The following is a 16,907-nucleotide window of genomic DNA, read 5'->3' as shown; positions in this document are numbered from 1 at the left end:
TGGGTTTGGGGGAGGGGGGGGGAGCTGCAGTGGGGCACTGGCAGCAACCAAGCCTCAGTGGGAAAAAGGGGGGAAGAGCCATCCAGGCCGGGGACATTGACTCCACCCTGCAGGAGACTGCACAGTGAGCTCCCTGGTGAAAACGCCCCTGCCGTGTTCACCCTGAACGGGGGAGAGGGGAGCTTGAACCCAGTCGTCTCCCTGGCTCAGGCACTGTACCCGGGCCTTCACAACCTGTATCTCGTTTAGTCCTCATAACCCTAAGTGTGGGCACTAATTTAATTTCCATTTTAGAGATGTGGAAACTGAGGCTCAGAGAGTTAACAAACTAGCCCAGAATTGTGCAGCCTGGGAGTGACAGAACTGAGTCCCTCCAAGCCCATCTGTCTCTAAGGCTTCAGCAGGGACATGAAATAGCAAAGGCTTCAGTAGGCTGGAGCTCCATGCCAGGGAGGCTTCTGTCCCAAGCAGACTGGTGCCCCAGGACCAGAACCCTGCCCTGGTTTTCCCAGGCCCCATGTTTGGCTCACACTGGGCCCCCAGGGACTTAGGGCAGCAGATCTGCAAACTTCCCAACAATAAGCATCCATTAAGAGCCATCGGGGATGATATATCTTTCTGGGTAAAGTGACCCTTGTATCATGACAACTCCTTGGCAGCCCTGCTCCATTTCAGAAAGAATTAGAAATGCTTTTCTTCCTTAATTCTCCTCTCCTGCTGCTCCTAATCCGATCGACATTGCGGTCTGCAAGAACATGCCTTGGTCTTCTTTTGCCAGAAACTTAATTTACATGGAAAACAGCTGCTGGGTCAGGGAGCCGAGAGCCCATCTCGAGGCTGGGCAAGCCTTCCCCAGGCCTGGGTCCTGGCCCTTCTGGCCTGGAAGGGTGGAAACCCCCTCAGGGCTGACTCTTAGCTGCTGTGTGACGTGGGACTAGGCTCTTGCCTTTTCTGGGTCTGTTTCATCTGGGTAGGATGAGCATTTCATCAAACCTATCCATGTGCCTCCCCCCTCATCCCCCAATATCCTGAGGGCCCATCCGTCCCCATTCTGGCTGTCTGGGGAGGTGAAGGCGTTCTGAGGTGACTGTTTTTGGAGACAGGTAAAGGTTATTAGCTGAAGATTTGCTTCGGTTACTGGGAGCATCCCAGCCAGGCTTGCTGTCAGCCAAGCAACCTCAGTCCACCTACTGATCCATTGTGCCCAGTACGGGGTGACCAGGAGGGGCTCAGCCAGCCCTGTACACAGCACTTCACAAACTGTGTCTCCACGGCTGCCTGGGTGAGGTGTGACTGTGCCGCTTATTTACATGCAGGGTAGGCAAGATCCGAAGGGGTCAAGTAATCTGTCCAGCATCACATAGGAGTAAAAAGAGAAAGAAAGGGATTTGAACTGAGCCCTTCATCCTCTGAACTATGGACACTGCACCTTTTACCAGAAGGAAGAAACATGGAATGTAGGGGATGCGGGAGGGAGGAAGGAGGGGCACTTGCTGCATGCCCGCTGCAGACTTACTGTGTGTCCGCTGCAGACCAGCTGCATGCCCGCTGCAGACTTACTGTGTGTCCACTGCAGACCAGCTGCATGCCCGCTGCAGACTTACTGTGTGTCCGCTGCAGACCTGCTGCATGCCCGCTGCAGACTTACTGTGTGTCCGCTGCAGACCAGCTGCATGCCCGCTGCAGACTTACTGTGTGTCCGCTGCAGACCTGCTGCATGCCCGCTGCAGACTTACTGTGTGTCCGCTGCAGACCTGCTGCATGCCCGCTGCAGACTTACTGTGTGTCCGCTGCAGTCCAGCTGCATGCCCGCTGCAGACTTACTGTGTGTCCGCTGCAGACCTGCTGCATGCCCACTGCAGACTTACTGTGTGTCCGCTGCAGACTTACTGTGTGTCTGCTGCAGACCTGCTGCATGCTCACTGCAGACCTACTGCGTGTCCACTGCAGACTTACTGTGTGTCCGCTGCAGACTTACTGTGTGTCTGCTGCAGACCTGCTGCATGCTCACTGCAGACTTACTATGTGTCCACTGCAGACCTACTGCGTGTCCGCTGCAGACATACTGTGTGTCCGCTGCAGACTTACTGTGTCTGCTGCAGGCCTGCTGCATGCTCACTGCAGACTTACTGCATGCTCACTGCAGACCTACTGCAGACTTACTGTGTGTCCACTGCAGACCTACTGCGTGTCCGCTGCAGACATACTGTGTGTCCGCTGCAGACTTACTGTGTCTGCTGCAGACCTGCTGCATGCTCACTGCAGACTTACTGCATGCTCACTGCAGACCTACTGCAGACTTACTGTGTGTCTACTGCAGACCTACTGCATGCTCACTGCAGACTTACTACATGCCCACTGCAGACCTACTGTGTGCCCACTGCAGACTTACTGTGTGTCCGCTGCAGACCTGCTCCGTGCCTGCCACATTTCACTCCCATGCATCAGTTCACCAGGGGAATGCACCTCGCACACTTCAGCCACCTCTGGGAAGCTACACTGCTGCACTTGGCTGGCCACCTCAGTGTTTGTGCTGAGGCCAGGCCTCCTGCAGGCTGCTCCGGCAGTGACTGAGTGTGGCAGGCTCAGCAGGGACCCCGAGGCAGACTGTTCCTAGGAGACCCAGGACTCCCCTGACTTCAGCAGACTTTGGCCCCCAGAGTCCCTGATTGCCAGGCAGTAAGGTCCCTCCCAGCCTCTTCTCCCCCAGCCCCTTCCCCTCCTGGCCTTCCTTTCTATCTCCCCCTGCTTTCTCTCTTGCAGGTATATCCCCTATTAAAATCCTTGCATGTTGAATTCTATCTTGCTTCTGCTTCTCAAAGGCCCCAGGCTAACACAGTGTTCACAGTATACATAATCAGCCCCATTTTACAGATGAGAAAACTGAGGCCTGGTGATAAGAAAGTTCTTGCCCTCCAGCTGCTGTGCCTCCCTCCCTGTCCCCTAAAGTGAGGGCTGCGGGTGGGCAGGCATTCTCATACAGACACCTGTCTCACTCTGTTTGGTCCCCAGCTCCACATGGGCCCTGATACAGAAGCCGATGTCCTGACAGAGTGTCTGGCCCTGCAGCAGCTCCATGTGGCCACACAGCTGGCAGCCAGTGACGGGAAGGGCGGCCGAGCCCTGGGCCAGGAGTTGCTCCCAGGTATGTGTGCAAGGAGTGGGGGCCGGGGCATAGGAGCAGAATGGGCTCAGGACAGCAGCGATGCTGGCAACCCTGTTGTAGGGCAGCCGCTTGTCTGGAAGCAGCCACCTCTCGGCTGCTGGCTCCCTATTTCAATCCACCTTCTCTCTGCTGCTCCTGTAGCCAGGCAGGTGTTCCTTCACACCCGCCTGTGGCTCCCCACTGCCTTAGGATGAAGCATGCACTCCTCAGCCTGGCCTCCAACACCTCACAGGGCCTGGCCCCCCTCGTGGTCCCCTGCCCTTCTTGACACGTTAGATGCAGTCCCCTGAATACTCTCTGCTCCTTCTCATCCCCAGGCCACTGTCCACACCCCGCCTCCTTCAGGACCCACCTCCTGGATCCTTCCTATTTCCCTTATGTCCCCACACCAGACTGTGAGTTCCTCCAGGACAAGGCCTCCTCCCAGAGTCACTGGTACCCAGCATGGGGACATATGTGGAGCAGGGGTGGTTGACATTTGGCCCTGCCCCGAGCATGATGAGGAGAGGCCGTGGTGCCCTGGGGGTGATTCCTGGTCCTTCCTGATGGCGGGCGCTGCAAGGAGGACCCGCAGGGAGGGCCCACATGCAGGAAAATACCATTCCATCCCTGGCCTCAGCTTGAAGTGCTGCTTAATCCCCACCAAGACTCCCATTTCAGAGGATAAACTGAGGCTTCTTAGAGGTTAGGCAAATTGACCAAAACCAGCTCAGCATCAAACTCTGTGGCCCAGGATGGGGTTTCCTGAGACCCTGGACCCTGCAGGTCCCTCCATCCAGACATTCAAGCCCTCTGGTTCAACTGTTTGTCCCTCCCAGCAGCTGTGGGCGACAGGGCAGGTCTCAGGCCATGGCAGGAATTCCTGGCTCTGGCCTGAGAACCCAGCCTGGACAAGGGCAGCATGGCTGCTGGATCCCAGCTGACGGAGTTTGTGCACTCCCCCTGCTGCCCCCAAAGAAACCACGGTGCCAGTCAGAAAGCTCTGCCTGCCCTCTGGGATTTCTTAAATTACTCCATCCCATTTTAGACATTTTTTATTCTCTAATTTTTTATTCTTTCCTCTCAATGTTGAAGTAGCAGCAGATTTAAAAATATAGCAAAGCATAGCCAACCCGCCTCAGGAAGAGAAGGTTTTACCCTTTCTCATGGGCTCCTGGGACTTTGCTCAGACAGGCCCACAAGGGCAGGGACACCCAGGAGGACAGGTGCTGTGCAGGAGGGGGTCACATGCTCCCTCTCTAGCTAGAGGACCCTTGGTGTGGGCTACTTCTCACAGGGTCAGAATGGCTGCAGTGGCAGGCCTGGAAAGGACCCTGGGGGCTGATCTAGCCTGGGGATAAAGCTATCAAGTGCCAGCTCCCAGCGACAGGCAGTGACAGCTTGGAGCTCTGTGCTGAGGATTCTGAAGCTACAGCTGACTGGCAATGCTGCCCCCAGGACAAGGCCCTGTACCCACCGTTTCTACCTCCGGGGAACTCAGCCCGTGCAGGGGAAGGATTTCCCAAGGTCATACAAAGAAGGCAACAGCTGGTCTAGGGCGCAAGTCTGTACTCCGAATGGCAGTCGAAAGCTGTCCCAGGGAGAAGGAGCAAGGCCAGCAAAAACCATCCCTTGAGCACCTGCCTGGGCCAGTCACATTGTGTAAAGACACCATCTAGAGTTTCTAGACCAAGAGATTGTCTCTCTTGTCTGCCGGGCTGTCAGACCTGTGCCACAGATGAGGAACAGAATCTGCTGAGGAACTGTCACAGACTGGGGCCTCGCAGGTAATGCCACACCTGCCGGGACCTGCCATGCTTGCCCAGTGACAGCGAGTCACTCATGCGTTCCCTGCTTTGAGCCTCAGTTTCCCTCACAGACCTCCCATGCAAACACATGTGACTGTGGATGTGATCACTTATAGGAACCATAGGTGCCTTTTATTTTACCATCGTGACTATTGTTGTTCATGGTGAACAAGAAGAGTAACGATTTATTCATCCCTTACACAATAACGCAGCAGCCAATGTTTATTAAGTGCCAGGAGGTGCTCGGGACCGAGAGTGTGTATGGTAACTACGGTGACCCTCCCATCACAAGGTACATGCTGTCTATGGCCAGCAAGTGGCAGAGACAGGATTTAACCCAAGTCATCTGGCGGCTGACTGTGCTCTTAACCAGATAGTCTACTGGCCCTGTTGCTATCGCCTCTCCTCTGCCACACGACGTCCCTACTGCACGTCCCTCAAGCTTATTATTGTCCTCAAGCTTCCACCAGGCAAAAGCAGGAGCCCAGACTTCAACCCACCAGGTTCTCCTGCAAGCTGCCGGGCAGATAGCTGGCAGAGGCGCAGTTGGGAACAGATGTTAGGGCCGGAGGTTAAGCACTCACAGCTGATGATTAATGACACTGCTTTACAGCCTGAAGTAGTGCATTTTGGGTGAGCCCATCAGGCTCCATGGCGTCCCTAATTCTGCCCCTTGCAGTCTGGTAATTCCTTCATTTCCCCCCAGCCTTCACCTTCGTGGTCAACATCCCTCCTTCACCTACTGGGTGTCTGTTCTCAGGGGAGGGCACTGTACAGGCAGGAACCCAGACCCAGGAAGGGCAGAGGAACCCAGGGTTAGAAGAGTCCAGAACAGAGGGGTGAGGGCGGAGGAGGAGCCGGAGAGGGAGACATGGTTTTCCTTGTCTGATTACAAGCGACTCCTCCACACTTGTCTCACGGGAGGCACCGCTCTCTTCTAGGAAACCCTGGGACTATACCGGGAGGCCCTCCCTTAGCAGACCTGGGGTAACGTGATGGGCAGTGAGGACATGGGCAGCATGAGGTCAGCATGGCTGAGGGAGTGGGAGCAGGATTGATCAGGGTTCCAGGCCTTCCCAGCTGTCAGGCCCCCAAATTGGTTCAAGGTGGCAGGTGAGGAGAGGCTAAGGACAGCCTCCCCCAATCCAGAGAGGGCCGTGTGGCCAGAGGAGACAGTGGCTGGGGATACGTGGTGCTGGCCTTAGGAGAGGAGGTCCCAAGAGGCAGGGAGGGGGCTGAGAGCTGAAGGGTGCGTGAGAGCCTGCCCGGAACCCAGTCCCCTAGCCAGATGTCCAGACCATGACCTGAGCTAGACGCCACATCAATTCCTGGCCCTGGCCTCTCTCTCTACTGCTTGGAAGACAGGCTTGATCAGCTGCCCACTCTGTGACTTTGGACATGTTACTTAACTTGTGAAGATTTAGTTTCTTCATCTTAAAATGGGACCATATTATCTCCCCGTTGACAGTTGTCAAGATGGTTAAACTAGATAATGTGGAGAAAGAGCTTGGCACATAGAATATTCTTAGTTGACAGTAATTATTGTTGTAAGAGTAGAATTTCACCTAATGTAACATAGGGTGCTGGCTGCTCTGACTCCAGGCCAGGGGCTGCAAACCATTTGGTCTCATAGGCACGTGGAGGTTATTTTGGGCTGTTGTTTTTTGCTTTCTAACAGTTTTGATATAAAGAATCTCTCCACTTTGCCACAGTCCTTGCTGCTTCCTATTGTTAACCCCTGAAGCTCCACATATTTTGCTACCTGCTGTGCTGCCTAAGGCATTAAGTTTGCAGCCCCTGCCACAACCCTGCTCAGTTTCTTGTAGCCTCCTGAATTGCAGACCTGGGGCCAGAGAGGTCAACCTGGGAGGAGCTAGCCTTGGAAATCTTAACAGCCAAGAAGGTATATAAAATTCCTCCCTCACCCTATCCGTGGAAGGAACCGGTGCATGCTCAAATTGGGCCTCATGGTGTGATGGAGAGCATCAGACCGGATCCATGATAGCCAGAGCAATATTCCAGATGTCACGGCTGCCCCAAGCTGGGCCCTGATCAGGGTGGGCACTGTATCAGGGCACCTCTGGGCACAGCCCCTAGCCCACAGATCCTCCCAGGGCATCCACTTGATATATTGATTTCAGGGGAAATGATGTCCATTTCTATTAAAATTAAACTTGGCCAGATCGAAGAGAGGAGCAACATTCACCCTGTTTTTTTCTGAAATAATAGGGAATTTCAGAAACTTACAACCCTTCCTATGTCCTTCCCAGGCTCTAGTCCCAGAGTAGAAGTTTATTCTCCCCTGTGATTTGGGTTCATTGGTGAAGGCATGTGGGGAGTGTTGGCCTCAGTAACTCCCAAACCCACAATTGGAACCCTGGAGCAACATCTGACTCTAATCTTGCACCCCCATTGATTTGTTAAATGGCCTGTCTTCTTAATGAGGTAAGAAGCTTAACAAGAGTAAGATGTGATAAAAGTTGGTATCACCCTGGAGGTGCCTTCTGAAAGTTTAGAATCTCAGCTAGAGCTGGCTGACTCCACTCCTCAGTGGGGATGGGGACCCGTGTGTAGCATACCACCTGTACACATCCATGGCAGCCTTCCACGTCGGCCTGTATCCCAACTAGTCCACTCCTCTCTTTTTGGAATCCTTCACCGTGGACACCCAGTCTCTGCTTGCACACCCCTGGGAATGGACAGTTACTCTACCCAAAGGCAGCGTGTCAGCCTATCACAGCATTGCCTGTTAGAAGGCACTGCCAGCCCCTGAGCTGGTGTCTGCTTCTCTCAAGCTTCCCTCCATTCCAGGGTCCCCCTTTGCTTCTGGGATGATACAAAATAAACCCCCTATTTTCCAGAGGAACCTCACAGAGATTCGGAGCACCTGTTCGACACATGCCTACCCCCATACATACACACAGGGGTCATTTTCACCCATGCCTCTGGCTGTCCCTTGCAGCCCACCTCTGCTATCAGGCTGGGCCCCAGCCCTGGACACAGCCCCTTAGCCAAGACTGACCTGAGCAGCATGGAGCCATCACCTCCCTTATTTGGGTGCTTAAACTTCCATTAATACAACCTTGCTTATTTTCTTTTTTGTCTGTCTCCATCATCAGGCATACACAGCTCCTGGACTGTCCACAGTCATCTCTAGGGAGTGGCCAAAGCCCAGTAACCTTTGTTTGATTCTCTACAGGTGTGTATCCCGGCTCTATCACCCCCCATAACGGGGTTGCATCGGGCATCCTGCCCACCACACATGATGTCCCTTCCAGGCATCCCCCACTAGATGCCACCACCGGTTCCCACCACCATCTGTCCCCTCTGCCCGTGGCCGAGAGCACGAGGGATGGGTATGTACCCACAGCAAGCCAGTCCTCCTCCAGGGGCAGCAAGTGGGCACCTGCGTGGGAGGGAGGCAAAGGCAGGTGCCCCATACGCTATCTGGTTGTTATATTTATTTATTTATTCGTCAGGACAGAGTTCTACCCTATGCCCTAAGCAGAGTGCACTGATGTCATAGACTCAGACTGTCATAGTCACAGACTCTAGCTGTGGGCTTCCTGCTGCCTCAGCTGCTGGGATTACAGGCGCTTGCCTCTGCACCTGGCTGGATTTTTCCATTTTTTTCATGAGTCGGGGTTGCACTCTCGCTCAGATAAGCCTCGAACTCCTGAGCTCAAGCAATCCTCCTACCTCAGCCTCCCACAGTGCTGGGATTACAGGCCTGAGCCACCGCTCCTGGCTTATCTGGTTGTTACTAATAATGAAAATAGCCAACAGTTATGGGGCACTTAAGCATATGGCACTGTGAACTCTTTCTGTGCACAGTTTCACTGGAGCCTCCCCATAGCCCTAGGAGATGGACGGTGCTGGCGCCCAGGCTTCTGAGTGCACCCTCTTCTCCCCCAAGGGACCCTGGGAATATGCTGTGCTCCCCACCCAACCGCAGGCCTCCTTGGGGCTCTCTCTGCCTTTTTCTTGGCTCATCCAGCAAGTGTCACTGAGTAGACTGCCCACTGCCCACTCCAGAGGTGCTGGCTGCTGTAGCTGTAGCCATTGCTTGGTCTGCTGGGGCTGTCTAGGAGCCCTAACTGCAGGATCACTGCCGAGAGGGCGGCCTTTGCCTGGATTCAATGTGGTTCTCATTGTGGTCACTGAAGTGGGTGGAGGGGGTGAATGTGTTAATTGCTGGTCTCTAATGCTATAATGGGTTGGTTGCTTGGTTTTCCTTACAAATGAGCAAGCAGAGGCCTCCCAGCCCCCCACCTGCCCTCCCTGCCTTTTCTGCTTGACACCAGCATTGACTCAAACGTGTCCCCCAAGGCCTAGCCCCAGCACCTTTCCCCTTGGCCTGCTCTTTCTCCAAAAGGCTGTAGCCTTGGCCCTGGCATGCCTGCGTCTGGGGCCAGTCTGGCTCTGTCACCAAGTTTATGGCCCATTGCTTTTGCCCAGGCTCCTCCTTCCGTCCATCTATCCATCCATTCATTCAGTTATGGAGGCGCTGTGGGCAGGCCCCGGGCCCACTGTGAGAAGGAGGCACACAGGCCTGCGGAGAGTGGTCCTGCAGAGAGGAGGCAGAAAGGGCTGTGGGGGTCCAGAAGAGATCCTAGGGAAGATGTCAGGGAAGACTTCCTGGAGGAGGTGAGGCTGGAGTCAGGCGAGTGGAGAGGTTGGGAGGAAGGAAGGAGCAGCAAGGATGAAGGCAGCCTGGCAAGAACCTGGTGTGTTCCACATCCTGTGGGGTGACGGGTCTCTAGGGCTCAATCACAAGGCCTGGGATGGGACTCTGTCCTAAAGGGTATTGACAGTGACGTGGTCAGGTTTGGGTATGAGGCCGCCCTGCCTGTGGCATGGGGCTGGGTTGCAGGACACAGGACGGAGCATGCAGTGTCCGATGGATTCCCAGCCAGGTACGGGGTGGGAGGAGCACCGGAGGGCCATGGTGACACAGAACAAGCAGGAGTCGGGAAGGCCTGGCCAGGTGGGGACAGGGGCATCCGGGATGAGCCCTGGTGTGTCCCGGGACTGTTCTCAGAGAAGGGGAAGACCGTGGCTACAATGTGGGCAGAGGGTTCCAAAGATACAGCTGGAACAGGCTACACAGGGAACCAGAAGACCAGTCCCCCCAGGCCTCCATTTCTTCCTCTGTAAAAGACATCAAAAAAACCCCTCCTCTGGGAAGGTAGTGAGGGTCAACTACGCATGCTTGACACTGCGTGTGTCACCTGGTACACGTTCCACTGACCCTGGCCCCCTGCTCCTGCTTACCTACCAGCCTGCCCCAAAACATCTCCAACCAAAGGAGAATAAACCACAGAGGCCTTCCCCAGCTCAGGCCTGTGCACTCAGCTCTGCCTCGCCCATCACATGCCCGCAGCCTGCAGTGAGGGGCAGAGTAACAACAAGACGGGACCCCCAACCTGCCAGCCCACCCCTGCCTGCGGGAGTAGGGCCCCAAGCCCCCAACTCCTCTAGCCACAGGAGAGAGGGGCCCTCGTGCCTGATACCAGGCCCAGACCCAGCTTGAATGGGTTTCTTTTTTATCCCTTGAGAAGAGCGCCGGAGGGAAAGGCCTTCAGCCATCTTCCTGCCAAAGTCAACAGGGAATGGCCACTCGTGGCTCCCCAGTGGTTTGCTGGGACGTTTAAATAGCTTGACAGAATTATCTGATTCACTCAAAATATGCTAAGAGGGCCTGACTTCATGACCAAATGTATTTACCCTGGCTCAGAGGAGACACTGAATAGGGTATTTTTTTCCCCAGCCCTGTGCGAGGTATGAAGCTCTCAGCCTGCCAGGCCAGTGAGGTTTTATAATAATTTTTATAGGTTCCAATTGAAGCAAAAATGTTTGATTTAGGAATCATTTGCATGACTCCGAAGAAGAGCGCCAGAGGATCTTTTTTTTTCCTTTTAAAGAGTTCAGGTAGAGCAGGCTAGCCTCAGCCTTCGTGTCTGCTGCAGATAGAGGCGTGTTCTGTTTAATTTCACTGGCTGTGAAGGTGGCAAATGTGGATTTATGGCAGGGTTGAGACGGGGAAAACAAACTTGGAAAATGCGTGTGTTTCTCCTTCAGATCTGGTTCTCCTTAATTCTGCAATGCTGTTAATCTCTGAGTTTGTAGCTGAGAGGTTCAGAAACCCATTTGTTAGTGTTATCGGCTGTCTGCCATGTGCCAGGCCCAGTGCTGGCTATGCAGTGACTGAGAGGGGCCGAGACCAGGGCCTTCCGTGCAGGGCATCCTGGAGGAGGGGGCTCGTGGGAAACCAGGGGAGAGCGGGGTCAGGGCTGCCCCCAGATGGGATGGGAATAAGGCAGGCACCCTGCAGCAGGCCTGAAGGAAGGAGGGCTGGCTCCCCTGGCTGTGCCTCAGCCCAGCGTCAGCCAGAAGACCTGGCAATGAGCGTACATAGCATGTGCACAGCCCTCCACAGTTTGTTGTCCAGAAGCAGACCTGCCCGCCGGATGACCCTGTCATACAGACCTAAAAGTAATGGGGATGATCACAACAATTCATTCAGGGAGACTTGATGAGGATTTGGTTCGAAACCTGAAAAGGTAGTCAGTCACCTTTAATCATAGCACTCTGGGAGGCCGAGGTGGAAGGGTCTCCTGAGCTTAGGAATTTGAAACCCGCGTCTGCCATGCTCTGCCAAGTAAGAGCAAAACCGATCCCGTCTCTAGTAAAACTAGAAAAACTAGCCAGGTGTTGTGGTGGGCACCTGTCGTCCCAGCTACTCGGGAGGCTGAGGCAAGAAGATCACTTGAACCCAAGAGTTTGAGGTTACTGTGAGCTTTGACACCATGACACTCGACCCAGGGAGGCAGAGTGAGGCTCTGTCTCAAAAAAAATTAAAAAGGTGATATGTACCTATAGTGTGTTAGTTGCTAGGCCAGGGGTCCAGCACAGAGGACTCTTTCTCCTGCCTCCAGCAAGCTCACAGTAATTGGAGACAGCACAGCAGAGGGTCAGTGACAGCAGGTTGTCCAGGCTGGAGGAAGCAGAGGGGAACCTGGCCCAGCAGCAGACCTGGAGCCCTGGCCTCTGTCCACATCTCCTTTCTCCGTTTCCAGAGAGTCCTCCCTTCAGAAAGGGACACTGATCTGTCTGCTGACACTTCATGTGTCAGTGCACAAGGGTGCATGCCTGGCTAGACAAGGTCACCTGGAGCTGTTACGTTGGACTTGCAGTATGTTTTAATGTGGATGGTCCAATACACTCCAAATCCAAACAAGGAAATAGAGACTCTAAGCTCTTACTCTGTCTCTCTTTGGGCAATACAGAAAGGCTATGAGCCTCTACCTGGTCCCAAGAGTCCCCAACCTCAACTGATCCCAAAGTTATTTTATTCCCTGAGAGTAGGACCCCAGAGGCTTAGGAGGGCAGCACAAGGAGGGCGCCTCCCCCACAGCCATGTGCAGTCCAGCTAGGTGTCCACTCAGCTAGGCTGGGCTCAGGGACCTGCAGAAAGCTCTCATGGGCTTCCAGAGAGCACAGCTTTGAGCCCATATCCCCTCAGGATCTATACGACTAAATAGTGAGCTTCCTATCATAGGAGATCGCAGGTGGAGGAGAGATAGCCAGGGATGGAAACAGGAGAGGGTCCCCAGAGTACACCAGGCAGGGGAAAAAGAAAACTTGCACGTCAGATCCACCTGCTAGTTTTTCTTCCCTTCATCTTGGCAACATGATATTGATGATAGAATGGCTAAGAATGTCCTCCTAGAGGCTTTATCTGCATTGCTTTAATCTTAGCCACACAGTAATTCATGAGGTGAGTGCTGCATGGCCAAGAGCAATTTAATGCAAGAACACCTATGTGGTGGAGGCCTGGGACCAGGCAGGGGCTCCATGAATGGTGACTGTCAGTGGTGTGGGCTATTTGGGGCTTTTCCCAGGAGGCCAACCCTGCAGGAGCAGCTGGGTTTAGCTCTCAGTAGTGAGAACTGGAGTGTGCCAGCTGGGCACATGCGGCCCCTCAGGGAAACCAAGGCTCCAAGACGCCAGGCAGTTTGCCCAAAGTCGCTTGCCCAAAGTGAGAGCAGTTAGGGGTCTGAACACAGTTCTGTTGACGGCAGAGGTCACACTTATTACCTCTGTTCCTTGCTGGCTATCAAGCCCAAATACCAGACTCTAAAACATACAGGGTTTTCAAATTTCTATTTGAGCATAATCAGAAACAAAAGCTTCCTCTACTAACTGCCTCCTTGTAGTCAGAGCAGCTCAGCTAGTGAGCTTCCCACTGCTGGAGGGGCATGGGCAGCGCCAGCCCTTTCCCTGCTGACAGCCGTCTCTGTTCTCTCCAGGTTGGGGCCTGGCCTCCTCTCGCACATGGTCAGCTCCCTGAAGGGACTCGGGCCACCACCTCTGCCACCATCCTCCCAGAGCCATTCCCCCGGGGGCCAGCCCTTCTCTACACTCCCCAGCAAGCCATCCTACCCGCACTTCCAGAGCCCTCCGCCCCCGCCTCTGCCCAGCCCACAAGGTAAGCTCCACTGGGGGCCACTCAGGGACTGCTCTGGAATGAGACACTAGCCTGGGGGAGGCACATAGCTACTGAGAGAATGACAGGCTGGACACTGAGGGCCATGTTGGGAGAAGCTGGGAGATAGATGACCTAAAAGGCCTGGCCAAGGACACATCCTGGAGGAAATTGGTTCAGAAAGTGAGGGAGAGTTTGTTTCACGGGCAAGGTGTACAGGGCTACGTTCAGCGTCGGCAGGGGTGAGGGATGGGGAATGCTGGGCTGAGTGTGGGAGGAGTAGGAGGGCCACGCTCCCTCCCTCAGAGCGCTGGCCACAGTCACGGCAGATCCTCCTGGCCTCCCTCGGCCTGCCCACCAGGCCATGCAGGGCAGAGCTGAGAAAGGGGCCTCAGACTGCTCATACCCTGCTCTCGCCTCTCCATCACACCCATGCTGCCTGGACAGGACAGGGAGGACGTTCCCTGGCTGCCCTGGGTTTTTTCCCTCTGTTCATGCAGCCCCTGCCACCTCCTTCTGCAGGCTACCAGGGCAGCTTCCACTCCATCCAGAACTGCTTCCCCTATGGTGACTGCTACCGGACAACTGAGCCAGCAGCCAGCGGGGATGGATTGGCCCGGGAGGCCCACAGTTTCAACCCTCTGCGGCCCAACAGCTACCACAGCCTTACTGCACCTTTGCCTGCCACAGGTGAGCCCCGCCTGCTGCCTCCCTGCCCTGAGCGCCCACTGAGGCCCAGCCCCCTGCTGGGTGCTTTGTGCACGTTGTCCTGCACCCTGTGGCAGCCCATGAGGTAGGTTCATCCCTGCTTTGTGGAGAGGGAAACAGGCTCAGAGAGGCCCCAGGACCCGCAGAACTAGGAGTGGCCCCCTGCCTGTGAAGTCATTGTACGTTCCACAGCTTCACATGGCTTATATGTCTCTGAAGACTCAGGCTGGGAGCTCCTGGTCTGGTCAGTGCTTCACGCTGAATGTTTACTGAATATGAACCTGCTGTGTGTTGGGCACAGGCCTAGACCCTGGGGATATCTCAGGGAACGAGATGCATGCTGATCTCAATTTAACGGTTGAGGAGGGTCAGGCGCCGTGGCTCATGCCTGTAATCCTGGAACTCTGGGAGGCTGAGGCAGGTGGATTGGTTGAACTCAGGAGTTCATGACCAGCCTGAGCAAGAGCAAGACCCCATCTCTACTAAAAATAAATAAAACTAGCTGGGCATTTTGGCAGGTATCTGCAGTCCCAGCTACTTGGGAGGGTGAGGCAGGAGGATCGCGTGAGCCCAGGAATTTGAGGTTGCTGTAAGGTAGGACGCCACAGCACTCTCCCCAGGGCAACAGAGTGAGACTGTCTCAAAAGGAAAAAAAAAGAAACAAGGAGATCAGTGGGGTCAGAGCCTGGAGTTGCATGTTCCTGGGTGTGCCTGTGCTCCTGGGTGCTGTATCTGTATTGCCTTAATTTTAGCCACACCTCAACTCATGCTGCCCTGGGGAACCGGGGGGTTCCCCAGCTGATGCCCTGGCTTAGGCAGAGAGGCCCGGTGAGAAGGGCAGGTTCCACACAGCCCAGGGTGGGATCAGGCTCAGACCAGCAGGCAGGCCACACCTGGTCCATGGCTACAGTCTCTCCTCATGCATCTGGGTGTGCCTGAGCGTGTAAGGTGGCACAGGCGGCTCTGTGCAGTAGGAACCCCCGGGGATGTGTAAGGAGCTTTCAGGGCACACACTCTCATGTCTGCTCACATGTACTCATGTCACACCTGTGCTGGTGTCCATGCACCCCTGTCTGTGTGCACCTGTTACCTACCCCATGACTCCTGTCTGTTTGCACAGACACATGTGTGCATGTGTGAGATGGGCTGCCTCAGGGAAGCGTGCTCATGTGTGCTTGCACGCCTAAGTTCAGCTGCAGCGTCTGTGTGTGTATGTGTGATAGACGTGTGTGCATGGGCCCTCTACACCAGGGTGGGGCGGTTCTTTTGGCCTGCCTTCTCCCCAGCACCCATTCCTGGCCTGGCTCACTGCCCACACTCTGTCAATCCAAGAACAGACACACAGCATTAATTCAGACTGTGACAGGCAAGGCCTACCTTAGACCACACAAGCTCATGACAGCAGCTCTGCTAGTAACCCTATCCTGGAGACAGCATGACCTGGGGAATAGCTGAGCATCTACGGAGTCAGGGGGACCTGGGTTCAAGTCTTAGCTCCCCCCACTTACTGGCAGTGTGAGCGCGGGCAAGTGTCTTACCCTCTCTGAGCTGCCTTCTCAGCTGTAAAATGGGATCATGAATCATCTCTCATGGGATCATCATGAAGTTTAAGTGAGATAAGTCTCTGTGAGCACTTAGTACCTGCCCAGGAAATTTTGTTTCCCTTCTTTGGGTTTCTTGAGTCTCGTGGGGAGGTGGAAACTAAGGAATTCAGGGTGAACAGGGTCCTTCTGCCAGGATGGGACTGAGCCCTGAGGACTATGCTGCTCCTAGCCCCCCCTCCCCCCCACAGTCTGCCCTGAGTGATGGACCTGCCCAAGCCAGCCTGTGTCTCCCCCAGTGCCCTGGGCCCCCTGGATGTGCAAGGCCTAGGATGCCCCCCAAGCCTCCTCTCCACCCCAGCAGTCAGCTCTGCATCTTGTACAGCAGAGGGCTCAGAGCAGGCCCCTCTACGGGGACACGGTGAGGACATCCTGGTGGGCAGGTGGGGTCTGAGAGCTGGGAAGCCCCACTGTCCTCCACCACTAACCCTGTTTCACGTACCCACAGGCTACGAGGCCCTAGCAGAGGCCTCATGCCCCACAGCACTGCCACCACAGTCATCTGAAGATGTGGTGTCCAGTTGCCCCGAGGACTGTGGCTTCTTCCCCAATGGGGCCTTTGACCACTGCCTGGGCCACATCCCCTCCATCTACACGGACACCTGAAGGAGGCCCCACCCACACCCACACCTGCCTGCCCTGCGCTGCAGAGCTGCCCCACCCACCGGCCATCCGCTCCCACGCCCTACATCCAGAGCAGCCAGGCCACCAGGGCAGCACGTTGCTGCAGTGGCACTCAGCACTGCCCAGGGAGCCATCACCCCAGCCAGAGCTGGCGCTCAGAGCTGCCCATCGGGACCTGTGGCCCTGTGACAGTGCTCGAGTGTGTCTTCCCGTTTCTCTCCCCAGTGGTTTTGAAATCACAGACCTCGTGTATGTAAAATGTACAGAACTTGTTTTCCATTCCCCTGCCAGTTTTATATTTTTGGTTTTACAAGAAAAATTAAAAACTGGAAATGAGATGCGGGGCCTGGTTCTGTTTTGTGACTCAGCTGCGATCAGGAGAGCCTTAGAGGAGTGTAACAAGGAGCCAGGTGTATGTTCAGGGCCCAGGAGGCCGTGTGGAAACCGGCTTGGGCCCTCGGTTCCAGCCATGGGGAAGGGGACTGTCCCATCACATGGGCCACATGGGCTGTGGTCCTTACAGACTCCAGCAG

General features: G+C 55.1%; 1 protein-coding gene across 1 annotated transcript in view; it reads left to right on the top strand.

Annotated features, from left to right (window-relative positions):
• Positions 1-16,704, top strand: part of GLIS1 (GLIS family zinc finger 1) — a 236,617-nt gene extending 219,913 nt beyond the window's left edge. Inside the window, exons 7-11 of the mRNA XM_053575223.1 lie at positions 3,013-3,145; positions 8,153-8,309; positions 13,266-13,444; positions 13,964-14,131; positions 16,199-16,704. Coding sequence (XP_053431198.1) covers positions 3,013-3,145; positions 8,153-8,309; positions 13,266-13,444; positions 13,964-14,131; positions 16,199-16,356 — 795 coding nt within the window. The 3' untranslated portion in view covers positions 16,357-16,704. The remainder of the gene's footprint in view (positions 1-3,012; positions 3,146-8,152; positions 8,310-13,265; positions 13,445-13,963; positions 14,132-16,198) is intronic.
• Positions 16,705-16,907: the final 203 nt, after the last annotated feature.

Source organism: Nycticebus coucang, chromosome 22 (assembly GCF_027406575.1).
Source record: "Nycticebus coucang isolate mNycCou1 chromosome 22, mNycCou1.pri, whole genome shotgun sequence".
Classification (NCBI taxonomy): domain Eukaryota; kingdom Metazoa; phylum Chordata; class Mammalia; order Primates; family Lorisidae; genus Nycticebus; species Nycticebus coucang.
This window is presented reverse-complemented; position numbering and strand designations above follow the sequence as displayed.